The sequence below is a fragment of the Centroberyx gerrardi genome, chromosome 23 (assembly GCF_048128805.1).
Source record: "Centroberyx gerrardi isolate f3 chromosome 23, fCenGer3.hap1.cur.20231027, whole genome shotgun sequence".
Lineage (NCBI taxonomy): Eukaryota > Metazoa > Chordata > Actinopteri > Beryciformes > Berycidae > Centroberyx > Centroberyx gerrardi.
In genome coordinates, this window is record NC_136019.1 from 9077356 (window position 1) to 9104873 (window position 27518).

The 27518-nt window shown below is 43.1% G+C and overlaps 2 protein-coding genes across 3 annotated transcripts; one reads left to right on the forward strand and one right to left on the reverse strand.

Moving 5' to 3' along the window:
• Positions 1 to 859: 859 nt before the first annotated feature.
• On the reverse strand, positions 860 to 17425 carry mmp14a (matrix metallopeptidase 14a (membrane-inserted)). The gene is made up of 10 exons (XM_071909098.2): positions 16942 to 17425; positions 8583 to 8731; positions 7992 to 8114; positions 6901 to 7208; positions 6421 to 6582; positions 5960 to 6099; positions 5406 to 5544; positions 5027 to 5177; positions 3987 to 4102; positions 860 to 3094 (listed from the first exon to the last, which is right to left on the reverse strand). The coding sequence occupies exons 1-10, from the start codon at positions 17020 to 17022 to the stop codon at positions 2775 to 2777; spliced, it is 1689 nt and encodes a 562-aa protein (XP_071765199.1). The 5' UTR covers positions 17023 to 17425; the 3' UTR covers positions 860 to 2774.
• Positions 17426 to 18242: 817 nt separating this feature from the next.
• On the forward strand, positions 18243 to 27156 carry lrp10 (low density lipoprotein receptor-related protein 10). Of its 2 annotated transcripts, none has more exons than XM_071909101.2 (10): positions 18243 to 18286; positions 19170 to 19346; positions 19546 to 19578; positions 19916 to 20060; positions 20445 to 20638; positions 20940 to 21547; positions 21831 to 22267; positions 23058 to 23252; positions 24181 to 24310; positions 25174 to 27156. In XM_071909101.2, exons 2-10 carry the CDS (start codon positions 19298 to 19300, stop codon positions 25804 to 25806), a joined length of 2424 nt encoding a protein of 807 aa, XP_071765202.1. In that variant the 5' UTR covers positions 18243 to 18286; positions 19170 to 19297; the 3' UTR covers positions 25807 to 27156. The 2 variants fall into 2 exon arrangements, with proteins under 2 accessions (XP_071765202.1, XP_071765203.1); XM_071909102.2 differs by lacking the exon at positions 18243 to 18286 and adding an exon at positions 18505 to 18588.
• The last annotated feature ends 362 nt before the right edge of the window (positions 27157 to 27518 follow it).

Below are 27518 nucleotides of genomic sequence, written 5' to 3' on the forward strand. Positions count from 1 at the left end.
GTCTGTCAGGAAGTCAAAGGCAACATGGAGGGTTCAAATCTGATCCGTGGCTTTTGTCACATGTCATCTCTCTCTCTCCCATCCTCTCTGTCTTTGTACACTTGTGTGACTTTATTGAATCCCATACAGAGTTTCTCTTTTCCCTCGGAGGTCAGAGGTCAGGATCAGCTACAGAACGCCTGGTAGTGATTCATTGTCTTGCTCAAGGGCACTTCGGCAGTTTGGATGCTTGACTAAATGGGGATTGAAACGGTCCCTGTCCTCATGACATCACCCTGCCACAGTGCCACTATTGGAAAACCTTGTATTTCCAAAATGTCAACTGTTCAGGAACTAAGAAGAACATCCTTGTTTTCAGCTTGACCACCATGCATTTTTGAGTTTTTCGAATGTAGTTATAAAAAAGGTTTCATCAGCTCAGGGATGGTAGGATTTTCTCAACCCATAGAGGAGCATGTAATTCTTCAACTGATGTGAAAAAAACCATAACAAATGACCAAAATCAGGGTTATGAGGTTTTCACATGACAACAGTGATTTAATTAATAAAGCAGAACTGCCATTAAAATGCTCTTCAAAAAAGTTGTGGTGAAAACTGTCTGGCTATTTAGTAGATTTTAAGTGTAGATTGATGTTTCACCTTGGTATTACTTTTTTTTTTTTCTTCACTTTTGGGAAGTCAAATAAATGTTGTTCAGCTCAGGCTGTTGTGTTTTGGTGTGTGTGTCTGTGTGAGAGTGTGGATGAATTATGCAAGCAAAATCGTATCTAAAGGCCTGGAAAAAAGTGCATGCAAGATTGTAGAAAATAGTTTTATTCCACTTTATCTAATGAAATACAAAAGTGAAAAGAGGCAGAAAAAAAATCTCATTCCGTTTTATTGATATCATCATCATTATAAATATCATTACCATTATCATTGTTATGAGCTAAATCAATTCTACTTCATTTTTGATTTGTGTAAAAAAAAAAAAAAAAAACAGTGAGCACCATCTGAATCATAGTTCATAAATAGCATTGTTTGTCATTCTGTGTCAACTAATGGGAAAAGCAGGGTGTTTCAGAATAAAAAGAAACTCACATTACTTCCTCTTGTACAGATCTAATTCACCACACACTGAATGTAAACTGGGAATTGAATGTAAAAACATTTCCATCATTGTCACGTTATGCCTCTGTCCAGCAGGACTCCAAATGACAATGTACAACAGCAAAAATGTCATTATAACTTTACCAGGAGAACAATAATAACAATAACCATAGTTATAACAACAATAATTATCCATAACAATGATAATAATTAAAAACAGAACAATTGCACCATATTGTTGGAAACTGTACCGCTTACTCAAACATTTGGACAAGCAGCTCTGCTCTTATTAGTTTGATTGATAATAAATGTACTGGAATGTTTGAAAACTGTCATTTGTGAGCTAAAACATTTCGTTATATTTTTTTTCCGTCTGACTGCTTACACTGAAAGAAGAGTCTCCCCTCTGTAGTTTGCAGTTACATAGCTGCGTGAAGACATGATGGTGGCAAAAACCTTTCGAAAAGATTCTACATTTGGTACCGCAAGGGCCATCTTCATTATGAGACATTTTGACAGGGGTGCAGCCTAAGGATCATGGGAAATAGGCAAGTAAACGTACTTGGTTGCTATCGCCGTGCCATCTCCAGCAGGCCCCATGTAAATTCTGCCAGTTTTGCACTATCCAGGTCTGAAAAGTACTAGTCGCAGGCTGGTAGTAAAAGTTCCATCCATGCATATTTTGAAATATGATAAGTCTACATCAATCTACGCCAACACTGTGCATAAGGTTCTGTGCTATTATATTCAACCTCATCAAATACGCCCACAAGCAGGTGGGTAATAGTGCCTGAACCTGAACACAGTCTCCATCTATAGCCACTTGACCAAGTACCTGTCAGAAGGGCAGGCTTTAGCATTTAGGAGATGGGAGAGAATCCTCTTAGTGGTAGAAAAGAGAGAAACACGGGAGATTTTCCATGGCTGAATGTCAAAACTCAGTGAAAACAATGGATTTCAGAGCAAAAAGTCATATTGAAATAATGAATTTCAGAGTAAAACTCGTAAAATAAAACAATGGATTTTACAGCAAAACTAATAATGAAACCATGAATTTCAGAGTAAAACCCAAACTGAAACACAGAATTCAAAATAAAAGTTTATGGAGGGGTGAAAATATGAATCAGACAGCAGTTCAGCTGGAGTCGTCCAGTTAGAGGAGAGGAGGGATGTTGTTGTTGGTTTTTTTTTTATCTGGGAAGTGAGAGAGGAGAGGCTGGAGGGAAGGACCAAGAGAGATTTATTGATTTGCAACAGATGGGTGTCAAGTCAAGTCGTTGATGAAGAGGAGTCTCTCTGTATAATTCCCTGCCTCTATGTGAGTGTGTGGGTATGTTCTTAATCTCAGAACACAGAGCAGTACATGTAAATAGTTAACATAAAAATACACATTTTCCTGATTCAGCTTCTAGTCGCTTTCTCTTTCTCTCTTTTGTGGCATATACAAACCACCCAAAACCCTGAAACACCATCATCCATCCCCCTTCCATCCCCCTTTCCTTCTGTCTTCACACTGGCATCAACTCTCCAATCGCTCTCTCCTCCTCTTTCGTTTCTCCCCCCCCCCCCCCCCTTTTCCCCCCTCCCAGTCTTTGATCCACTTCATCCGGTCCTCTTTCTCTCTCTCTCTCTCCCTCTCTCTCTCTGTCCCTCTGTGGCAGTCTGTCAATCATCCGTCACTCCGTCTACACCTTGTCCAGCAGAGATCTCTGGCAGTAGAGGAGGCGTCGAGGCGTGCCGTACTTCCTGAAGAACAACAGCGCTCCCAGAGTGACCACCACCAGCACCAGTAGGAGAAGAGGGATCACCACGGCCGCCGGACCCGCCCCGCCCTCTGACTCGTCCACCTCGATGATGATCACCTCCTCTTCCCGCCCCTTCTTGGGCTCCTCTCCCTCGCAGCCCATCCACTCACTGAGCACGGACTTGGGGTAGCCAGACTCCACCTTCATGTACTGGTTGTTGAACTTCCAGTACTTGTTGGCTTTGTAGAAGTACGTGTAAGCTACGGAGGAGTGAAATGGAAAGTTAGTCACCTCATTTTTATAGTGGATGCTTGATTATAAAACACAGTGACCTCATTATAGCAAAGGCACTGTTTACTGTCATTATGGGTATGATGGTGATGCAACATGCTCCTGCCTTCGCAAAAAAGTACTCATAATCAGAGTATAGAACATCCTTAAAGGAAAAATACACCCTCAGATTTACCTTACTCTGTTATATATCATCAATCTATAATATAATCTCAATAGATTCCAGGAGTTATTTTGTGATGAAGTGTTCTTCATCACAGTGCTTCTACTTCAGTTAGTGATTTTCTACATTTCCCAGAATGCCGTTCCACAACCTCCAGAGAAGAGGTGTGAAAACATGTTGCATTCAACTGTTGGTTATACACGTAAGAGGGAGATAGTGATAGCACAGTAAGAGCAAGAGAGTTTTTCCAGTTGAGAAAAATTGAGTCGCGCCCTTTACTCAAAACGCAAAATGCAGGGTATGTCGCCATTCTCCAACAGCTGTTTTTTAACAGTGTTTTAGGTTTGGGTGTTTTTTAAGTGTTTTAGGGTGGATTTTTCCTTTAAGGATATTACGGCTTTTTTTTACAACAGTTATAAACGCTTGTGTACTGACTGAAAAGTTTTCTTCAAAGTGGTTTACATACACATACATAAAATAAAAAACGTAGAAAACAAGAAATATTGCTAAGCGAGAGTTGATAAAGCAACCAATAAAGCATGACTAGCCATGCTTCATCGGAATTACAATGACAGATGGAACGTGTCTTTGACCAATCAGATTGCTTGGCTGAAACTACTCATTGTATAAACACTAGTGAGACACAAATTTGGAATGTAGGCACCCAAATGATCGGTTTCATGGAGAGGAACACTTACATCCGTCTTCACTCATGATGGTAGCTTTGATGTTCTCTGGTGCGCCGCTCCACATGCTGATGGGCTTGGGATAGTCTCTGTCCACCGTGCGAGTCTGCTCGTTGAAACGGAAGTACCTGCAAATACCAGAAAGAAGGCAACATCAAAGGAATGAAACGAATAAAATGGGTGTAATATACAGGTATTTTCTCCTGAAACGTTTATGTGGCCACAATATCCATTCTTCGGTCAACTTGAAATAGAATAAAGATAGAAAGGACAGAATATGAGTCATAGAAATGAAATGTGCCATGCTACTGTACAGCAGCATGTTTATAGATAAGTATGGAAAGAATACAGCAGGTTATGACAGGCCTGCGCAACTGTACTATCACAACAAGCACAAACAAACTTTGTTTTGGCAAGAGAAAGAGATATAATCGGTGCATGTTGCTGCAGGAATGCATTCACTTATGCAGTACATCGCATCAACCATCTGTGTGTGATACGGACTTGCACTGGAGCTGCCGTTTTTTCACAGGAATTCATGTGTCATGCCTGTCCCGCAGTATATTTTATGTTTGACTAAAGATGGATAAAATATTTTTTAGTACAAGTGATCACACCACAGTTAAACTGCAGGAAATGGGGTCAGAAGACAATAAAAAATACAGGATGTGTATGAGGAAGTAATTTAAAAAAAATGTCTTTGGCTCCTTCTCTTCTACTCACAGTGATTGGTCACTACTATTGAGTCCCTTCAGACGAGGACTGTAGTGTTTTTTCACCCTACCTAACTCTTCAGAATCAGTCACTTTTTTCCCCAAGTACAATTACAAAGTACAAAGTATTGGTGACATTGATTCAGGAACATATCAACAGCTTACGTAGGGACATAAGTACATATTGGCATGGTACAAAGGCAACAGAGCAGCACATGTACTGCAAGTGGACGATGCAAGATGTCCAATAGACAGTGGACTCAACAAATTGTACATATAGCATGTTCACTGCTAGTATAAGGGAGAGTGAGGTAAATCCTGGATAGAAGATGGACTTACTTAGTGCCTCTGAAGAAGTATGTCTGTCCTGTTGGGGTGTAGAAGAGAGCAGCATCGATCTTGTCTTTGGGTAGACCGGTGCCCAGGTCTTTCAGGCTCTTAGGAGAGTCCTTCTCCATGCTGGACTCAGTGAAGACCCAGTACCTGTCACCTGGAGACGGGAGAAAAAAGGAGAGAGGTTGATGGTTAGAAAGGATGAGGATGAGAAAATAGAGAAAGGAATGATGAGAAGGGAGAAAGATCAGAGAGAGAGAGAGAGGTCAGAGATAGAGGTTGAGAATAAACGAGGACCAGTCGTTAACACATGACTTGGATCTCTTGCCAGCGATGACGCAATCTTCCCAAATCTGGTTTCAATCTAATCTCAAATACAACGTACCCTTGAAGAAGATAAATTTCCCATCGTCCCTCTCATAGGCAGCGTTGATGTTTGAAGGCAGGCCCCTCCAGAAGTGACCAATGGGCATGGGGTAGCCTGGCAACACCTTGTTGTTACGCACACGCCAAAGCCACTTGTCCTGCAAACACATACTTGGAGTTAGATTGGAGCTACAATAGACCTTATTCCCACGGTGACCAATTTTGAACATACGTCACACTCGGGGTGGGAAACTCTATTTGCAAGAGCAAGTACAACCCAGCTATGTCCTAGTGTTGTGCACCAAGACACAGATCATACAAACGTCGGGAATCTTCCATTTGTCATTTCACAGATTCCCCACTGAAAAATTTCTTAGATACGAATGAATCTCAAGAATCTGGAGGGATAGGTTCACATTTTAAGGTGATTTGACCCACTATAAAATATATATACAGAAAAGTCTTGACCAGAATGTCAAATAGAACCTTATAACTCCAAGGTTATTCAATGAAGCTCTGAGAATATTTTTTTTTGTATGTGAGGATCAGTGTCTCCACATGCGTTGGAAATACCTTGAACACAAACATCTCCCCTCTGAGGATGGCGATGGTGTCAAAGTGTCCCTCACAGATGTCTGGGCCGTGGTCGGGCCTGTCGGGGGTGGAGGGCTTGGTGGGTCGAGGGGGAGGAGGGGGCGCCCCAGACTTGGTTCCTGTGGGAAAGATTGGGGGAGAGAGGTGAGAAATATTTCTTTCAAAGAAAAAGCACAAGACATATTTAAAAAACCAACACCATTGTGTGCTCGTCAGCATCATGTGGGTTTGTAAACGGCAACAACTGTACAACAAAACCAATGGCGATTAAATATAAATTGGACGCAGAACAGTTTCAACACCCCAGGGGCATTGCAGGAGCATTCCAAGGCGTTGCCACAACAACATTCAAGGGAGGTTTCCATGGCAATATTTCAGGAACATCACCGCAAACATTTGTTCACCACAAAATTTCCAATTCTTCTAGAGGAATCACCAACCATAGATTGCCTGGATGCCTCTGCGGTCGTCGTCGGGCAGCTCAAAGTTTTCGGTGTCCATCCACTGGTAGAAGGGCGCCATGATGGCAGAGGGGTTGTTGGAGTGCTCCAGACCCAGAGCGTGACCCAACTCATGGACTGCTACCAGGAACACATCATTACCTAGAGAGAGAGCGAGATTAGACATAATCATTTAGACAATGGGGAAAAAACAAAGGGCTACACATTAGAGAAGACAGAAAGAGAGAGTAAGAGGAAAATTGCAGAGCATTAAGACAGACAGTTACAAAAGAAGAACAAAAGTAGCGTGCAGACCAAAGTCTAGACATCCTCAAGGCAACAGTATGATTAGGACAATTACAGGTTTCCAACAACATAATGAAAACACTCTCAGATGTCTTAAGTGTCTTCCAATCCCTGTTATCCTCTGTTATTTCCAGGCTGTACCTTTCCCTATCACCCCTCTCTCCCTTCTCTTACCTCCCTGGTCGACGTTTCCGGTGGTCCAGGGTTCGGCGAGGTCAAAGTGTGTGTCTCCCCCGATGCCGTGGCCGGGGAAGTAAGCGTGAGCCAGGAAGCCACCCTCGCCATCAAACGGCGTACTGTCGCCGTGGAAACCCTCGGCGAAGGAGAGCATGATGTCTGCGAACTTGTCAACCTTGTCCCGGATCTGGCTGTAGGGGATCTCTCTGAAGGTGAGGGGGATCGCGCTCTCCCACACCTTGAAGGCCTTCCGGATCGCCTCGAACGTGGCGTGTTCCCCAATCTTAGGGGTGTAGTTCTGTATGCTTTGGTAGAGAATGGAGAAATTGGAAATAAATATTGGAATTGGGGAAAAGAATAGGCGAGTTGACTCAAAACTATTAAGGCACATAAGGGATCCAGCACACATAGATCAAGGCAAGTTTCCTTTACTACAAGAGATCAATTCATGTTCATGGCAAAAATCATCAACCATCAAAACCATCTTCTTTAGTCTTGTATTCAGTCTTAAAATCTTATAGAATCTTATAGTGTCAATGTGTTGAAACAAGGCAGAATAAGGCAGATTATTCCACTATTATCAAGAAAATGACACTTAAGTCAAGAAAATTCTTGAAGCAAGTTAATTTCTCATTGGAACATTAACATTATCTCACCCCACTGGCAGACTTTTTTCACTTGTTTTAAGAATAACATGATTTTAAGGGTCAATACTAGATGAAATGACTTGTTAAAATGGATATTTTTTGCAGTGTTGCATTAATTGGTCGAGCTTTCCATCTTGCCAGCCTTCATCAGAGCAATCTTCCATGACTACATGATTATCTTTTGCATTTATGCACCTTAGCTAAGTTCTCCTACATAATCAAAACTGTGTTAAGTAAAATAGCTGGGTTAATGTTTATGTAATTTTGGACTCCCAGATACAATATTTAGTGCTCTGACTGCTGTTCAGTTTTAAAAGGTTATTTCATTTACATAAAGGTCTATATTCATCCTCAACTTGCACAATACAGTTTTACTTATACAATTCTATTAGTAAAACCAAAGCAATGCACAGTGTTGGTGTATTGAGGGTGTCTCCTGACCTGAAGGTCACCTCGGCCTTGTCCCACTTCAGACCCTGGATGGCATATCTCTTCTTCCTCAGGTTGCTCTTCAGCTCCGGGCCAAACTTATCTGGGACGCCACACCGCGGCCGGCTCATCGCCCTGGCAACAGCAAGATAAAGTTCCCAATTCCCAACTGTGTACAAGATTCTGACTGCCTTGAAGGACACATTTTTTGTTCTTTTGTTGTCTCCAGTAAATGGGAACCTTGCTTTCTTTGACTCTCTTAATTCCACTTGCAGCTCACTTCAAGTCACCACTTGCATGCAGGGCAGGAACTATTTTTATCATTTATTTATTAAGGTTACAATGGTTTGTAAATCCCTAAATTTACTGGACACTTTTACTATTTCACCAGCCAACTACATATGTAGAAAGGCCTCCAAATGCTGGTTGGTTACCTGTCTAAGTGGCTGGTAGAGTGGACAAACAAAATTTAATTTCCTGGTCATAATTTCCCACCCCGCTTGCATGGTATCTCCTAACAACATTACCATGATTTGAAACCAAACAGCTGTGTGTTTGTGTTTGCATTTGACTGTCCAAACTTTCCTTTCAACTAGGACTTACTCTATTGTGTTGGAGTCTATGGAGCCGGTCACTGTCAGGCCGTAAAACCTCTGCATGGCTTGTATCGCAATGGCGACGGACTTGGGTGAGCGGATAGCCTGGGCTCTAACATCACCTGGAGGCAGGTAGCCATACTGCTGCAGCCAAGCCTGGAAGAGAGAGGGAGGGAGGGGGAGAAAGAGAGAGATTTAGATATATACGTTTAGATGATAGATAAGACTACACACCTACAGCTCGGCCCTAGACAGATTATTACTAACTAAAGATTACATGATGTGAGGAGGATCACATGTCACTTTACACAGCTGAACACAGTTTCCCTATACCACTGAAGCTGGAGAAGCTATAACTCTGCCTGAAAGAAATTCATTGGTATTGGGTGTTTTAGTATCAGAGGTCTTTTCACTCCGCCAAGAAAAAGTTTCGGAGGGAAACACTGCTGTAGGACCATGTTTATCCCAAAATCAGCCTTCCAAACCAACTAGTCCCCCCATGCATGCATAATGAGCAAAAAAATGTGCCAATGCAAATGCAAAATAAAATCTATTCCACTGGCATATACATGCACTACACATGTACAAATCTCATCATTCTCTTTTAAAACTACACTAAAACCTCTAATAGTGACCTGGGCATTTAAGGATCCTTTTTTCATCTGCACATTAAACTGAAAGATGCCATAATGTATACTGTATGAACACAACCATATAATTACATTTTGTATAAAAGTAATAAATATTTAGACTCTTGTGTATGAAGAGTTTTCTTCCAAAATAAGATGTTCCCCATCTGAAAAAGTGACACTTACTCTTAAAAAATTGTAGGTATCATAAAACAAAAACAAATTATGGTGTTTTTTTTAAAGGATAGTAGGTAGGAAGTCCTTGGTTGATAACTTGCTAACACTTTCACAGACTGCATCCTCTATATTTTGAATTATGAACTTTTTTCCAAATGGGTATCCAGTGTTTTGGAATAGGACTATATATATCTGCGTAATACTACATGTTAACATGAAGACCAACAATACCTACAGTATGTCAACAGGTTGCACTGACTGTGTGATGTATGATCTGTTGCTGTTTTTCACATTTTTTGGGAAAAGGCAGTTGTTGGAAACAGGTGTTTATCTGCTAAAATATAAAGATCTCATACTATAAGAGACTATTACTTGAGACCAGGCATTTACTAGGAGTTTTACGGTACATCATTATCCAAAGCTTTCTCTTTTACTTTCTCTGTGAGTTACTCTCTGTCGTCCCATAGTCAGACATCATAATGCCAGAATCAACACAGGAACCAACTGAAAACATCTTAGTCAATGGTTTACCATACTGGCGAGTCAACAAAAAGAAAGGATTGGCCACTTGTGTGAACCTGTATGAGTGGGTGTATGACTACTCACAGTCTACTCACAGTGCTCGTTTGGACCTGCCTCTGTGTGTTCATGTGTATAAGAGAGATTGCATGGTGAAAAAAGGGAGGGAGACAAAGAAAGTGTGCATGCATTTCTGTGCATGTGTTTGTGGGAACTTCATATTTAGTGTTTGCAAAACCAGTGCCAACTTGACTCTGAACCAAAACAGTGTTGTCTTCACAAACATACAAACCCTCCCTTAAACAGCCAACACACACACACACACACACACACACACACACACACACGCACACACACACACTCTTTACAACGGTACAAAACAGATACAGAATGGTGAAACAGTGAGACAGAGCACAGCTTTGACATCTGAGGCAAGAAGGCATGTTAAAACTATTCTATTTCCAAAGCTTTACGGCGACATTATCCTCTTTACAAACTCTTAAAAAGTAACACCAAACCCTTGCACGCTCCCTCACTTAGGGAACTTTGTTGTGGGGTTGTAAGGACAGACGAAAGAGGAACTGAAAGCCAAATAAAACACAGAATCTGTAAAAACAATGATGTCATTTCAGTCACGATGACCCAAAACTCTGTCTAGACAATCACGGCCAAAGACAACTCGCGGTTATAAATGGAAAAAGTAACATTTTCAACAACGTTCGGGTTCTTCAAAGCTTGATTTTTAAGATCTCTCTGCCACTGTCTATATCTCTCCATCTCTCTCTCTCTCTCTCTCTCTCTCTTTCCTCCTCAGGACGGCTCAAGCTCAAGCCTGCTGTCCTCATGTCAACCGAAAACCACCAGTATTTATCTTTACCCATGAAAGGCTAGCCTATTCTTTCCACTGCCTGGTACTAGTGGTCTGAGAGTGGGCCGAGACACAGCAGAGATAATTTACATTACCTTGGAGAACTGTCTATTCTCTCTGAATTCAAGATGGGGTCAGATATATTTTCTCCATATCCTCCTGCTGGAGTTGTAGAGGATCCAACTTGTTGTATACAAGGCATGCCTGACTGTGTGTGTTTCTACATATGTGTGTGTGTGTGTCTATAAGCTGATGAGCTGTACACAGCCAGCCAGCACATGTCTCCATCTTTACCGCAAATTAAGTCGGTGGAATTACCCAGAATTCCTTCTTTAGCATCCATGTAAACCTCAGACATCTCTCTCTTGTTCCATCATTGGTTCTATTTTTTTCTTCAACCCCCTGATCCTCCAAGGGGAAAGAAGAGGAGCTTAGGAGAGAAAGAAGAGGAGGGATGGAAATGTAGTACCTGGGCAGCAATATATTGCCCGGGCACACACAGCTACTGTAGTCATGTGGAGGGTAGAGAGGCTAGAGAACAAGGTTCGCTTATGATGACCTGCAGAGAGGGAACTTCTCCCCCTCTCACCATGCCTGCAGACTGCCCTCTCACCCAGAAGCAATCTCCTCAATATCTCTTTGGATTGAAAGTATTTTGTCATCTACTTGATTTAATTTGTCCTCCGACTCTCTCTGTCCATCTGTCTCTAACTCCAACCAAACTCCCTTTTCCTCTCTCTCTCTCTCTCTCTCTCTCTCTCTCTATCTATCTATCTCTGTCTTTCTCTCCCTGTCTGTCTCTCTGTCTCTCTCCCACCCTCTCCCACCTCCCTGTCTCTCTCTCTCCACTGACTGCTGCTAGTGTGTCCTGTGGCTCCAGTGCGGTGACGCGTCTGGTTCTATAAAAACACTCTCCGCTCCGTTGGATGAAAAGTTTCCCCCACACCGTCAAGACCTCTGCTTCTCTCCTCTGCTCCTTGACTGCTCCTCTACTCCCCTCTCCCCCCCCTTTCCCCACCTCCCCGGTCCGGACGCCAGGTATCCCAGCATGCACCTCTCCCCTGGAACTCCCAGCAGCCACAATCAAAGGTGCTATTTATTGCGACTTGTACATGGCCGGTATTGTCGGCTTTGGGGCAGCTAGGTAGCTAGCTGCAGAGCCATGTGTGGTCAAAGGGCTGGCTGCTGTTTTAATAAACAGACCCCTGGGTCTGTGCAGTGTGTGGAGTGACGTGTGGTCTACAGGTATAATGCACAGACACAGAAACACAGCCAGCGTGATGTAAATGTGATGGAAGAGGTCACTTCGGTGAAGCTGTGTAACACGCATGTGGATATGATCCATGCTCTAGAGGTAGTTAACTGGAGGAAGGGATACTCTGACCCCACTGTGACCCTACTATCCTATATATTTCAGTGACAATCAGACTATACTCTAAATGCCCCAAAACAAAGGTGGGTATACTCTGTTTATGTATATACTGCTTCCAAAACATTAAAAATGACTCCCTGCAATCTTCTGTGAATGGAGACGTCTGGTTGTAAACATCAAAAACAAAGCCTTGGGACACTTAAATCCTGAAAGCTTACACTTATGTTTCACAACATCACTCAATCCACTGAGGAGTAACCAGTGAAAAATGCGGCCATGACGCTGGGCAACATATATGCGATGTCCCAATGTCCCATCATCCATCACAGGACATGTAAGTGCCACCTATAGTCACGCACTATTAGTCACACTGTCATGAGACTGAGCTGAACGCACTGGGAGTCGTGATCTTTTTTTTCTGGCTGCACCATAAAAAAAGCCAACCACAAGTTCCTGTAACAGTTATAAACAAAATGCAAAAATCCCCAGTGTAATTATACCCATTGTGGTAGGAAACAAAGAATGATGATATTTGCCAAGGGAAGTGAAATCGTCACTACAAGAGTAAATACATTCAGGTGACAGTCTGTAGTGATAAAGTGGGGATCTGTCTACACTGGCAAAGTGGTTTTGGGTGTCTGACTAAGGAAAAAGGCTAAGAATAAGGATAAAGCATGTAGGCACAGAGCTGGGTTTCATTTGGTTAAGTTTGTAGGGCACACATATTTAACCATGCATGCAGTTACCGGTGCAGTAATGTGTCTGTTAAACAACATGCCAAAGTATTCTATAAGGTCATAACTAACAATGCTGCCAAAGTGTCAAGATACTGGAGAGCAGACACGTTTTCAAGCTGCCTGCTGGAAAACTCCACGGCCTTTTACAGTGAATCTGGTTTTCTTTAGCCAGAGAAATTAGCAGGATCTTTTTTCCCGAGCGAAGAAAAGGACAGATAGAGGGAGAGGGAAAGGAGAACACATAAAGGATCTTAAGTGTGGGGCAACTAGGAAAAGCGAGAGAAGGAGAGGTAAAGACATTAGAAGGAAGAGTGGTAAAAGAGGAGAAGTGGGGCGAGAGGGGGATAGAAGTATGGCTGAATTTAAATTTGAGGGAGACGGACTGAGTCAGTTGTTCCTCTTGGTCTGTGCCAACGGAAAAAACTGAGAATTCTGGTCATGAGTGGCTGAATCTCACATTGCCTTCATTTCTTGGCGTCTCTGACCCAGTTAGCACTCACACCAGGGCCATGCAATATATTACCCGCATTTCCATATCTATGGGGTCAAACCGGTCTAATAACATGATCTCTGGACATTACTATGCTGCCAGCGCAACAATACTGTACTGTATTCTACCCCAAGGAAAACTAACAATGTATTGACAGATTGTGGTAGTAATACAACCAGAATATAAATTTTCCTTTACTTTTTATGTCCTTTATTTTTCTTTACTTTCTTTTTTACTAATCTGTATATTTGTATATTCATATATATACATATGTGTTTTAAAAATGTATTTACTTGTATGCGAAATTGTTATAAAAGAGCAATGTATCATTTTATACGGAACTCTGTTGAAATGCTCAAATAAAGATAATTGAAAGACAAAGAGATGATACAACCAGAGTGACAAACGCCTAGGACAGCAACAATTCACAACAATTCAAGTAAATTTCTATGCTGTTTCATTACTAGGCCTTAGAGATATTTTAGGTGGTTGGCCAGACCTTTGGGCCCAGATTTGGGATCTGCACTGCTGGCCTTCAACTTTAGCCAAATCCAAACAGCTGAGCTCTAAGACTAAGAATAGTAAGAATGCAAATCTCAGTTAGAACAGCGGTAAAAATGCAAAAGATCTGTATCTATCCTAGGCCAAGGTACAAACTTTCCCTCTTTTATGTCCTCTATTGTGCCAAGGTGGATCATTTTTTAGTGCAGATAAGCACCCTCTCTCCCTTGAAGTCCATCAGTTTCCCATTAAGGCCAATCCAGCTGATTATTTTGACATTTCTTAAGTGACAACCGCTGCCTGTCAGAGCAGCATGCAGCAGAGCTTGAGCGAGGGCTTTCAGCATGCTTTGATGCTACATCAACAACCGCTCTAGTCGAGATATAGAGAATTGAACCCATATGTGTTTTGACTTGATCTATATCCCTCTGCTGTGATCACGAGACACGAGGCTCCAGATGGCATCTGTTATCTTGCTGGAAAAACTCTAGGATTTTTTTTTTTTTTAGCCAGATATGCTGAGATCCTGTAGCAGACCCACTTGTTTTCATTGCTGCCCACTTCCTCTGCTTACAATGTCCAACCAGGCATTTTATTTAAAAAAAAAAAGGTTAGACAAGGCAAAAATTGTGAATCAAAACAGATGTTGGAGAGAACGAAGGTAAAGCGCAGTGGCTGTCGTTCCTACTCCACCAGAAGTGGAGCAGGAACGATGAAGTTTCATTTTCATAGAATTGTGGAAATCTTCTTTCTCCATTGGTGGAGCGTCTCTACTCACTCAGCATAGATTAAGTGGGTTTAGCCTGTCAGAGTGAAGTCAGAGAGGGATATGCAGAAGTTTAGCAACACTGGATAAACCACAACATTCCTCTAACTTCAGTTTCTGTCTGAGTTCTGCTTCCTCGGTTCTCAAGATACATATTCAACCCCTTGGACCTTTAAGTATAGGACCTCAACCCTATTAATTATACATTTATGTCACTCAATTATTTTTGCTTGCACTTCTTTCTCCTCTGTGTCTATTCCTGTCTTTGCTCTGAAACTGGTGTCTCACACACTTTCTCTGAGAACCCTCCATTCTTTTTTTTTTCCAGTTTAGTCTACTTTCTCCACACACAGACGGATCTCGGGACTTGATCATAGGTTGCATATACAACTCTCAGGTGATGTAATCCAGAACCCATAATTAACGATAATCCTCTTTCTGCATCAGGACTGACTGCTCCGTCTGACGCTTGTTAGCACCGCAGCAGCAGTGGATAAAAACTGTCCATAAGTGTGTAAACAGTGACACAGACCCATGCTGGTAGACAGAAGATCTGGATGAGACCTTTACTTATCATTTCATGTGTCTTGCGTAGGATTAGTTTATGGCACAACTGCATCAACATCAGCCTTTGTGTGGTACTGTGCATGGGTTATTATTACAATGATAGACTGCTTAGCTGTTATAGATATTAACCCACAGCTTCACAGCAGCTGAACGTGACACTAGGGTAAAAGAGTCATGTTTTTTTTACTTTGTTTACAGCCGTTCATCACTCTGCTCGTCTGTCCCCCAGGGGGTCAGCCGCCTGTGGCCTCTTAAACTGTCTCTCTCTCTCTCTCTCTCCCTCTCTCCCTCTCTCTCTCTGAGTGATCCACCATGTCTGGCTTGACTCACACGCCAGCTGCTTGTGGTCAGTGACTAAGGTCCTCCTTCGTTCCTTCATGCATCCTGTCTACCAAGAACTGCAGGCTTGACCTACGTACTGTATATCTTTGGTGTTTTGCAGAACTGACACTTAGCAGAACTGACACAGAATTGACACTTAGGTAATATTGTGCTTTTTCCACAATAGTTATAATGGACTTTTTTTGCTCACTGAACCAATTCCCTCGACTGTTTCCTGTGACAACTGGCTATTAGTGGTGCATCCTGTCTCTCAAATAAAAACACCTTCTTATAGGGTGACTGAATGTGTCCTAAGACTGGTGCAGTACTGTATATGTTCACATCAAACACCCTTCATTTGTGCATTGCAATTATGACCACTGGTTATTACTGATGTTATCAACAAGTGGAACGTTTAGGGATGCTGGAATACCTACAGAGCAAAATGTAAAACGGGCCGAGACCGGAGGCGCCTGGGGTGAGCGTACCTAATCATTTTCAGAGCTGCATGGGCCCTGGTGACAGAATATGTTGTTTAGGTGAAGGCTAGACGGTAGTTTAGTGTCTCCGGGCCTAAGTTTTCAAAGCCTGACGCCTGTGGGCCCCGTCTCCCAGACAAGAGCCCTCATGTCCAGCTCGCTGTAATGCAGACCAGCTTCCTCCCTCCGCTCCCCAGCCTGGTGTCTGTGCAGTCGACACAGGCAGATGAAAACCATTAACCCCCTCCCCTGTAACACCACCAACACCACCCCCATTTTCTCAGAACAAAGCAGCTCAGCTGAGTTTTCAAAACTGTGCTGATCCCACTCCCTCTTCCCTCTCAGGCCACACAGTTTAGATTCATGACATTTTTCTCTGGCTGCAGTTTCATCTCCTGTTACAGTTTCTATTCAGATGGGATCTTTCCATCAGTCCATGCTACAGAAAAACAGAAGGTTAGGGGAGGGAGCATTTGGAAGAGAGAGAGAGTAAACATGTAGGGCAGTTAAACAATTCCCTGGTGGCTGCAAGATCATGAGATTTTCCCATCCCTAACAAAAGGACAGCTAACTACAGAAGACATATTACATTTTAGAAAAATACTATACAAATATCACAGCAATACTATAGTGGATTAGGAATAGGAATAGGAATACTATAGTGATACCATGGGAGATATAAAAAAATACGATTAAGTACGATAAGGTCACTATAAAGTATAAACTATTGACACTATAAGCCTCAAAAGCGATATCATAGGAATATTACAGTGATTTTTTCGTTAGGGATAGGCTACCATAACGACTATTTGCAAATGGAAAATACTCGTTGCCCAAACACATTATTAGGCCAACACATCTCGTCATGAGAACATAATAAACATACATATCGTCATGCATTGTTTAAAAAGTAATTAACCGTGTTTTTCATGACACTTACCTCGGCTTTTAATACATTTGCAGTTGCGCAGGTAAAGCCAAAGTACAGACCGCAGGCCAGCGTGAGAAGCTGGGGCAGCATTCTTCAATCTGCAAAGTACACCAGTAAAGTTCAACAAAACTAACGCCCTACAGATGTCCCCCCGTCCGGACGGTAGCGGCAAACGATGAGCGAAACAAAACAAAAACAAAATTGATGCTATTCCGTTAGGTTATTCTCTATGGAATATAATGTGCCAAAAACTTTCAAAGTCTTCTCCACATGGACACTTTTTGCGCACAGGTCGCTGTTCTGCACAAAAAATAACACAACTCCTTTCGGATAGAGCAATTTTTTTTTTTTTTTTTTAAAGAGCAAAATACAAAAAAAAGATCAGCTATGACAAATTGTCCGATCTTGAAGCTTCATAGTTTTGGCTGGTCTTTGTCAGGTCAAGTTTGTCTTGTGTCTAATGTTGATAGCACAATCTGTTGCGTGTGGACGTGGTCAGAGGGAGAGGGAGAGAGAGAGAGAGAGAGAGAGAGAGAGAGAGAGAGAGAGAGAGAGAGAGAGAGAGAGAGAGAGAGAGAGAGAGAGAGATTGATTTCCCCTTAGGTCCTCCTCCAGATGTGCCGACGTATATTTTCATGTCTATATGAAGACAGCTGGCAGATTTATCGATTTGTTATTGTTTATTGTTAAATAGACAATTTTAAAGGAATGTTTGCATTATTATAATTCAGGGGATCCCAAACATTTTCGTGCCCTACAAATAGACAGAGTATAAGCCATTTAATAAGATTTTGACCCAAGGAACCCAATCCAAGAAGATTTTTGTTGTTGGGTATGATTTGATACAGAATTGGACAGCTGTTTATACTTTAGGTAGGGAGATAAGGGAAACCTCAGATAGACCGTCCGATATAATTTTCTCACGGTCTAAACTTGAAATTAGTGAAATAAAAGTGAAATAAAACTAATTCTTCATTTTGCTGGGGACACCCTGAAATCTCTTCAATGAGTCCTGGAGGTCCTGGACCCCACTTTACTGATGCTGCCTCAAAGCCTGGATTTGGGTCCATCTGATGAATCGATCGATACTGACACCTAGTGTTAAGAAATAAAAACACAGTTTCACCTTCACTGCTTTAAACAATATCGCCCTACATATATACTATACTTTCATCGTTTAAAATGTCCACACGTATCAAAAACATGCATGTCCAGAGAAATACATGCTTTATTAATGGGAAGAAAACGATTTAACAAACTATGAGTGTTAAGCCCCGCCCCTCTCCTGTCAATCAGCTAAAAAAAAATACGGAAGTAGCTCAGAACTTGTCAACAAGACAGGCCGACTGACATGGTAACGTATTCAACTCGTCTTTTCTATCAGTTTTATCATATTGTTGTAGCTTCAGTCTCGCATATTATAGTTTATTTGTGTAATAAGATCCTCTGGGTCGTGCTTAAAAGCTTTTCACGGAATGTCACGACCTAGAAAACGTGACTAAATGAAGATGAGGAAGTTAGCGTTAGCATTAGCTTGCTAGTTAGCTAGCCATTAAAGCTCTTCTGAGAACACGAACAGCTGCTCCCTTCCTCTTCAGAGCAAAGCTACATAGCAGCTTAGGACACGAAAGTGAAACTTTTTGGGACCCGTATCGGGTAGGCTCATATAACGTGAGATCTGAATAGCTTTACCTAATCAGAAATAATAGAACGCTTTTTAATTTAAAACTATCATTTCACGTTGTTGGGCGAGGATTTTACCTTGGAAATGCTAGTCTGTCTTGCGTCATTGTTGGGAAAGATAATGGCAGGAAATAGCTGTGTGTGTGTGTGTGTGTGTGTGTGTGTGTGTGTGTGTGTGTGTGTGTGTGTAAACATTGTGTTCAAGATCACAATAACCTCAACCTTCAAGAGACCACGTATTCTACTCTAGTCTTAGCCAACTGTTTTAGTGTTGATGTATTTGTTTGCTAGCTTATTTGTCGCTAGGGAGAGTTGTAGAATCAGTGAAAGGCTAATAGGCTAATGGTTGAATGTTGGCTGTCAACCAGTTCCTCTACTTAAACTTTAGTCTTAGCTAGTTGTTTTAGTATTGATGTATTTGTCAGACAGCTTATTTGTCGCTAAGGAGAGTTGTACAGTCAACTAATAGGCTAATGGTAGCATGTTGGCTGATATCCAGTTCTTCTACTTAGAAACAAAGCCTCTTTATCATCCTCTCCTCTTTCACGTTGCAGGTGAAGTCTTCCTGAACAAGGCCTCCTGAAAATGGCGCTTCTCTGACAAACATTTTTACTCTTTTATTTCTTTTGAACCTTCGTTTTTTTCATGATTTCCAACGTTTCAAAGGAGAAGCATTATCACAATGACAGTCACTTACAACCTCTGTGCCCTCCTAGTTTTCAGCATAATAGGTGAGTAAATCCTTTCTATCACTCTGTTTGTTGATCTATCTCTCTATAAAGCACCGTCCCAAGTATTTATCGAGCAAAGGTCATGTCTGCACTTTTCATATCATATTACAGTACATTTACGATCAGTGCCAGCCATGGTGACAATAAACGAATATTCAGGCTTGCCTAACTTGTTCTATTTTTGCTTATTAATTTGCAGCATCCAGTCGTTTTGAGCCTGCTCTCTGCTCTGGTAAGGAGACAGACTAGTCAGCACTATCTCATGTTACATCTATGCTTGTCATCAAAGGTTTTGTCAGTGTCACATTCTAGTTCCATACTTTACTTCAAGCTACAGTATGTCACGGTTATAATGACAACAGATGTGTAAATGATCAATGACACCTTCAGTTGGCTCACATTTTTGTGCCGCACCACTGTTCCAAATGTCTATATTTGGCCGTAGTGTTAAAACAAGCTAAAGTGGTGTGATGAAATTAAGGTTTAAGCAAAAATAGCCTGAGTGCTGACCTTTTCTTTGATTTATATTAAATTCTGAATGATTACTCCTTCCTCTCTCTGTCTCTCAGCCCGTTGTGGACATTCCCTTCAAGTCTTTGATAGCAAATGGGGAGAGATCAGGAGTTCTGCTTACCACAGCTGGGCCTACCGCTTCGGTTCTACCTATGACTGCTGGGTCATCAAGGGTCCGGAAGATGAACCTGTCATTCTCAGGTACTGGCGCTTAAGGAAGTTGTAATAACTATGTACACAGAAAACAATTTTCAAAATCTTGCTGCCTTAAAACTTCCATCTTAATGCATGAAGAACTAAATGTAAATGATTTTCCCCAAATTATTTGTTGCAAATAAAAATAGACTGAACTGAACTGGAAAAACATGCAAAGTGTTATGAGACCGGTCTTGTCCTGTATGCTTTTGGTACATTAAAACTATTAGTGAACCTCATCTTGTCCACCCCTTGTGATGATTTTCTGTGGTTAGAGTACAATGAAGGCTAAACACAAAGTTATTGCATATTACTAGTCTAATTGTTTTGGCTGTTTATTCACTGCTATGCTTTGTTTGGACTTTTCTCTTTCTCTTATTCCTTTCTCAGCTTTTCCCAGTTTTCTGTGCGGTGTAAGAAGGAATGGGTCTCTGTGAAATCATCAGCTGGCGGCGAGCCGGTTGTCCTTTGTGGCACCAAGCCGCCGCAGCCCATCGAGTTCCCAGGGGGAAACATTACAGTGACGCACCACTTCTTCCCACATCTGTTCCCCGTGTCGTCATTTCGACTGAGCTACGCCAGAGGTATGATGCTGTGATGTTTTATACTTAACTTTTGTTTGTGTAACCAATTAATGTGGAATACACAGTGTAAAGTGATGTGGTGTTCCCATCTACCATGAAAATATAAATAAAAAATGTAGGGGATATTACTTCATAGCCATCAAGGCACATCATATGATAATGTTCCAGTTCTTGGAAATCAGCATAATAGTATTAACAATGGCTCCCTGTGTTATTGCAAGTCCCAGTTTTTCCTGTCAAAAGATCATCTTAATCTCTCCCTCTTTCTTTCTCTTTGTATCCCCTTCTATTTCTACTCCAGACACTGGAGAATGCCCAGTGACGTCCTTTGAGTGCCTAGGGGGCCGCTGCCTGCCGCTCTCCTGGCGCTGTAACGGCCAGGTGGAGTGTATCAGCGAGGGCGTCGGCCTCGGCACAGACGAACAGGGCTGCAATGGAGAGCTAGAACCCCCGAAAGACTCTGGGTACGGCAGGACACAGGCAGAAGAGACCACAGTGGAGACCTACACAGAGAGAAACCATGATAGGGACTCGGAGAGACACAAGGCTATAGATAGAAACCGGAGCCCAGATAGGGCAGACGAGCGGGACACTGAGTCGGATTTGTGGGAACTGCTGAAAGAGAGGGAAGAGGAGGAGGCCCAGGTGGATCGAGAGCAGCCTCAGGCTCACAGGGAGCTCGTCGTGACACCCGCTCCCATCGAGTGGCCCTGCGGAGGGCTCCTCCAGACCTTCTATGGGACGTTCTCCCCCCCAGCCAACCGGGGCTCCCCGCTGTACTGTGTGTGGACCCTGGACCCCCAGGACTCCAGGCCGCTGAGACTGGACCTGCAGCAGCTGAGGCTGGGGCCTAGGGACACGCTTACTGTCCACAACAGACAGCAAGGCACTGGGGAAGTCATCAAAATTGTGAGTGTGTAGGAGAGATGGAGAGCATGCATCTGTGCATGTGGTAGAGTTTTTCAGTGCTGTAATCCCTAAGACTACTGTAGATTACATTACATTACGTTATGTCATTTAGCAGACGCTTATATCATATAACAGGGGAAAGCACACACTAAAACAGAAAATTCTTACTGTATATTTAGTCAAACATTTATTAGAGCCCGCACAGCAGCTCGCATATTTATTTATTTTTTTAATTAAAGACCTCTTGGTAACCTGTTGTCCCCTCCTCCATGCATTCTGACAGATCACCAGCGCCTCCAATGACAAGTCCGTCCAGGTGGAGTCGCGGACCGGCCTGCTGTCATTGACGTATCAGACTCTCCCCGGCTCCGAGGGGAGCGGCTTCAACGCCACGTTCCGTGTCGGAGGCTACTGCCCTCCGTGGGAGGGCCGGTGCGGGGGGCCGGCAGGGGGCTGCTACACCCAGGAGCAGCGCTGCGACGGAAGATGGGACTGTCCCGAGACGGGGAAGGACGAGGAGGGGTGCAGGGGCTGCAGCCGTGACCAGTTTGCCTGCGGAGGGGCAGGGCAGAGGGCGGTGGCACCCAGCCACTTTGTTGGCCGGCCAGTGTGCTACCCAGTCAAGGAGAGATGCAACTACCAGCTGTACTGTGCTGACGGCAGCGATGAGAGGGACTGCACTGTATGCCAGCCAGGGACTTTCCATTGTGACAGCGACAGGTAGGGGGGTGGGTGTGTGTGTGTGTGTGTGTGTGTGTGTGTGTGTGAGCAAGCATGTGTACAAAATTGTGACCATCTGAGAGGTGTTTCAGGTTATTTTTCTTGAACATGGGGCTTCAATTCTGTGTGTTTTGTGGGTTTACATTCATGTTTGTAGGAACTGATAATGTAATAACTGAGAATATTGTAACTAGTGCTGGAACTATTAGTTGATTGATCGATTAGTCGATCGACAGAAGATTAATCTATTATAATTTTGATAATCAATTAATTGTTTTCGTCATTTATCAAGTAAAATTACCAAATTTTTACTGGTTACAGCTTCGCAAATGGTAAAATTTGCTTGCTTTTCTCAGTTTTATAAAATGAATACTTTGGGGGGTTTTTGGCTGCTGGTCAGACCAAGTAAACCATTTTAAGTCATCACTTTGGGCTCTGGTAACTTGTGATGGACATTTGTCAGTATTTTTGAAATTTTATAGACTGAATGATTAATCGATAGTGAAAATAATCGTTAGTTGCAGCCCTAATTGTAATAACCCTGCATAATCTGTAATGAAAAAATGTAATGAAAAGTATAAAATGTACATCATCGAATAAAATAACACTCTGACATCATGCGTCAGAATGCTGGTTTTGCATTTGCTTAAAGTTTTTCGGTTTCGGTTGCGTTTCATTTGATCATTTTATCCCCCAGCCTTCAGGATTAAATTTCGCATCAAAGTGAATCTCTGATTTATATTATTCCTGCCTACTTTTATACACAAGTGGCCCATTGTCCCATCTGCAGGTGTGTGTTTGAGAGCTGGCGCTGCGACGGCCAGGTGGACTGTAAGGACGGAACAGACGAGGTCAACTGCACCGTCATCCTGCCCCGCAAGGTCATCACCGCGGCAACGGTGGGCAGCCTGGTCTGCGGGCTGCTGCTGGTCATCGCCATGGGCTGCACCTGTAAACTGTACTCACTCAGGACCAGGGAGTACAGGTAATTGTATTGTGTATCTGTGTATGATGACCCTGACCTCAAACTGTAATTTAAAGGGTTTCAGTCCAATTCAGCAGTCAAAGTTTAAAACCATGTTGATTCTTCTAAGCAAAGGTCTTAAGATGACTTATAATTTCAATACTAATCCACGGTGTGCTTTACTTTCATGCCAGCAGTCATTTTCCAAGACCAGGCCTCAGTGTTTTTTCAATTGGTCTATCTTATTTTGGAATGAAAATTCATGTTACTACTGTATTCCATTGTCACATCTGTTCCATAACTAAATCATCGATTATCCCATTTTGTGTTTGCTTTCCAAATAGCTGTTTGAGATTCTTTTTGTTCCTCATCCAATAACTGTAGGGGTACGCTCACAGGATTCTGCTTTTATGTAAAAAAAAAAAAAAAAGGCATTGCCTCAAACGCATTTTGTGGTGATAATGTGATATAGTGGGTCGTGAGATGCGCACTTTGTTTTCATAACTACCAATTGCAGTAGCTGCCAGCATCAGCAAACAGTACTTGCATTCAACTCTCAAACACATAGCAGAACCTCCCACAGCACAGCCAATGCACTTTCATACTGACTCTTTATGATAAGAGTAACAACTCCTACCTACTTTCCTACCACTACTTTCTCCATTTTCATTCTGGTGGTTGTTGTAAACTGTCAGCTCCCTGCGTACTGCGAAATCCTGCCTCCTCTTCTTGTGATTAATCGTCTTAAAGTGGGCCATGTCATGTGTGCACCTCTAAAAAGTGAACTTTTTCAACTTTAGAAAGCACTGTGCATTAAAAAAAACTCCTGGGGCATCACCTATGCAAAGTGACAACATTAGCTTTCATGTCCCAAAAAAAAAGGTGCTGGCAGTTTTAAAAAAAAGTTGGAAGAGTGTGAATGCATCCTAATGGGTCTGTTTTCTGGCAGTATGTTCGCTCCAATCAGCCGCCAGGAAGCGGAGCTAATCCAGCAGCAGGCTCCTCCCTCCTACGGTCAGCTGATTGCCCAGGGCATCATCCCCCCTGTGGAGGACTTCCCCACGGAAAACCCCAATGAGGTGAGAGCCAGAGGATCACCAGAACCAGTAGTTGCTTACATGCAGTTTGAGCTTCACACGTCTTTTTGTGAAGGCTTCGGCCTCAGTGTCCTCTCACAAACCAGCATTACTTGAGAATATTAATGACATAAGCTATTTAGTGGCACTTTTATTCAAAGCACCTTACAGTACCGTTTTTTTTTAGATGCAGTGGGAATCAAGCCCCTAACTCAGGCAGTGTTAATGCCATGCCCTTTCCACTGAGCCATACAGGACCATAAGAAATGAATTGAGTACTTCAGGGCTTGATAGAGAGTTGGAACTGTGATCAAGGATCTAAGAAACTGCCCCATCTCCTTTAAACTTATGTTGGAGACCATAGTGACCATACATATATGTTGTTAAAGAGGCCACATTGCTGTACTGCTCATCCTTTGACTCCTGGGCCTCGCTGACTGTGCTGAAACGGATTTCCACAGTAGCCCTTATGTTGTCTTTCAAAGTCATAAGCCCCTCAGCAGCCTGATTAATCACCAGAGGGCTGAAGGCTGAACCAGGAGAGCGTGGTGTGGTAGATAGAGTTACTGTGGTGTTACAATGGAGGCTCTCACTAAGCTGCTTTATTAGATGGTGTAGACAGCTGAGGTGGCGGGGGCAGGAGGATTAACTGTATCAAACAAAGCCCACTCTGTCTGGCTGGGTTTAGCCATACCAGCTACTGGCTCCCTCAACTTGGATCAGTGTCTTGTGAATGCGAAGCTTAGTAGCTAAAATGATTTTGATGCCACTTTAGTGTAACGGTGACAAATGGAGCAAGGGTTAGATGTTTTAACCGTGATTTTGTTCTCTTCCTCTTTCCCCTCCTCTCCACTCCTCCGTCTCAGACCTCGTCTCTCTCTCTGAGGGGAATCCTTCAGCTCCTCCGCCAGGACACCGGGAGCTCGCCGCGCCGCAGACGCCGGCCCCGGTTTATCCGCCGGGCCGTTCGCCGCATGCGGAGGTGGGGCTTAATCCCCCGAGCTCCCTCCAGGCCCTCTCAGGCGTCGAGCTCCACCCAGCAGCCGTCGGACGCCACTCCCACCGGCCAGGAACCCACCGCTTCCTCGAGCTCCTCGTCGGCGGTGGAGGCGGTCAATCAGCCGGTGCCTCAGAAACTAGGCTTGCTGGCTCAGACAGAGCAGCAGCAGCAGCAGCAGGATGCGCCGCCTCCTCTAACCCTACCACCTCCCGTTTCCTCCCCGCCTCCACCTCCATATGCTCCCCCAACCCCGTCCCCAAACACTCCCCAGACTCGCCCCGTCGCCGTCCCGCCAAGCAGCCCCTCTCTGGCCTCTATCTTCCACACGCTCGGCCTGAGTATCTCCCTCTTCAGAGCCTCGCCGTCTTCCTCCTCCTCCAACTCCATGCCCCTCTCTGCCTCCCCCTCTTTCTCCTCCTCCTCCTCGGACGACGAGGTGCTGCTTATCCCCCTGTCCGAAGACACCACTTCAGAGGACGACGTGCCCATGCTCACCTAAATCAACGACCCCCTCCACCCACCCAGTACCCCGCACCCCCGTCTTCTTCACCCACTGATGACCCAGTCTTTCCACATTTGTTTGAACTCGAGCACAGGAGTCGGCCCACGGCGAGGCTCTCCCTCACTGTGCAAGTCTGGTGCCTTTTTGAAATTGCTTTGTGTTGGATTTGCTGACTTGCTGACGGAATCTAGTATTTGATCATTGGATTTTTTTTTTTTAAACGTTATCAAGACCTCCTTGAGAAAGTATATGTATGAGAGAGAGAGAGAGAGAAATCGTGTGGTTGGTGTGTGTGTGTGTGTATTGGATGTGCACTTAATCATGCTAGGGTGTAATTTGAAGGAGGTAAACTTTGCACAGAAGAATCTTCCCTATCCCGATACTAAAGCTACTGTCAAATTTGAATGATTAGAGTTTTTAGATAACATGATGAAAATTTAATGTGTTTATATGACTGCATATGTGCGGATGCATGTGCATTTTAGTGTTTTTGGAAGTCTTACGTAGACAGTGGAGTATGTTTGTAGATGTGTTTCGTCTCCACTTACTTCTGCCAATAGCATCTTGACTCATGCTATTTCACAGATACGATAAATGAAATTGTTTCCCCTATTTAAGTGCCTTTTTGAGGAGTTTCCCGTAGATGGCTCAAGGAAATTCAGATGATTCCTGAGAAACACACTGCACACTGAAACATACAGAGGCACACTTTTCCTCACACCATAGCACGCACAGACCACATCAATGGCTTTATTATAACATGATAATGCATGTCTATTCTGCAAGCTGGCAATAATGTTTGGGGACCCCAGTTTTAGCGTACACGGCGACATATAACTGCGTGTATGAGCGCATGTGTGTTCCGGATGCACATGGGTACACCTCCCAAGTGAATGTATGTAATCTGTGTCTCAAAAGCAAATGTGTCACAAGACAATCTCTCTCGTGCCTGAGGTAGGATTTGTGTGTCGTGTGCACAGGAAGACGAGGCGCCCTCATGACAAAAGGGGGGCCCCAAATTCACAACATAACCTCAACTTGAATCTTCAGCCCCTGAGGGGAATTGATCGCGTTCTATCACGTTTTGACACAACGGACTAGTAGTGTGCCATTTGTATTATTGTATCTTTTATGTTGTTTTTATTTTAGCAAGTTACTTACATTTTTTTTTTTTCTTAAATTGTTATGTTTGCTTTGTTGAATGTAAGGATCGATGTGGAGTAGTTTGGAAGTTTTAAATTTGCAATGTAATGAGGTAAGAGAGAAAGTGATTTTATGATTTTATTAGGGTCAAATTCACTGTATATAAGTAAAGATGTGGCTGAGATTAAACAATTTGCACTTTTACTTGGTGTGCTTTTTATGTGTGTGTGTGTGTGTGTGTGTGTGTGTGTGGGGGGGGGTTAATATTGGTGGGGAGAAAAGGATGCATGACACTTCAGTAACAGATGAAAGAGTCTTTGCATTGTTCTTTGTATTCTGGGAGAATAGTCCTGAGGAAATTCACAAGGACTTCTGAGGAGGCACTGTAGAAATATCAACAGTTTTGTTTTTGTTTTTTTACACTCTCCGGAAGAAAGGAATGACGTTGAATACCCAAATGGGTGTATTATCACACAAGCCTACTGTCAGGATAGAAGAGACGTCGAAAGTAAGGTCGGTCAGTATAGAGGAAAACATTATGAAGCTTCGGTGCTCGAATCACGGCT

What these genes read in the sequence shown, in the direction of transcription:
- mmp14a (XM_071909098.2), bottom strand. Translation starts at nt 17,022, where the DNA reads ATGCTGCCCCAGCTTCTCACGCTGGCCTGCGGTCTGTACTTTGGCTTT. An exon ending in ATAGACTCCAACACAATAGA is followed by an intron (nt 8,115 to 8,582) that starts GTAAGTCCTAGT and finishes TGCTGTTGCCAG; the next exon opens with GGCGATGAGCCGGCCGCGGT. An exon ending in AGGCATCCAGGCAATCTATG is followed by an intron (nt 6,100 to 6,420) that starts GTTGGTGATTCC and finishes TCTTTCCCACAG; the next exon opens with GAACCAAGTCTGGGGCGCCC.
- lrp10 (XM_071909101.2), top strand. Translation starts at nt 19,298, where the DNA reads ATGACAGTCACTTACAACCTCTGTGCCCTCCTAGTTTTCAGCATAATA. An exon ending in TTCCATTGTGACAGCGACAG is followed by an intron (nt 22,268 to 23,057) that starts GTAGGGGGGTGG and finishes TCCCATCTGCAG; the next exon opens with GTGTGTGTTTGAGAGCTGGC. An exon ending in CTCAGGACCAGGGAGTACAG is followed by an intron (nt 23,253 to 24,180) that starts GTAATTGTATTG and finishes GTTTTCTGGCAG; the next exon opens with TATGTTCGCTCCAATCAGCC.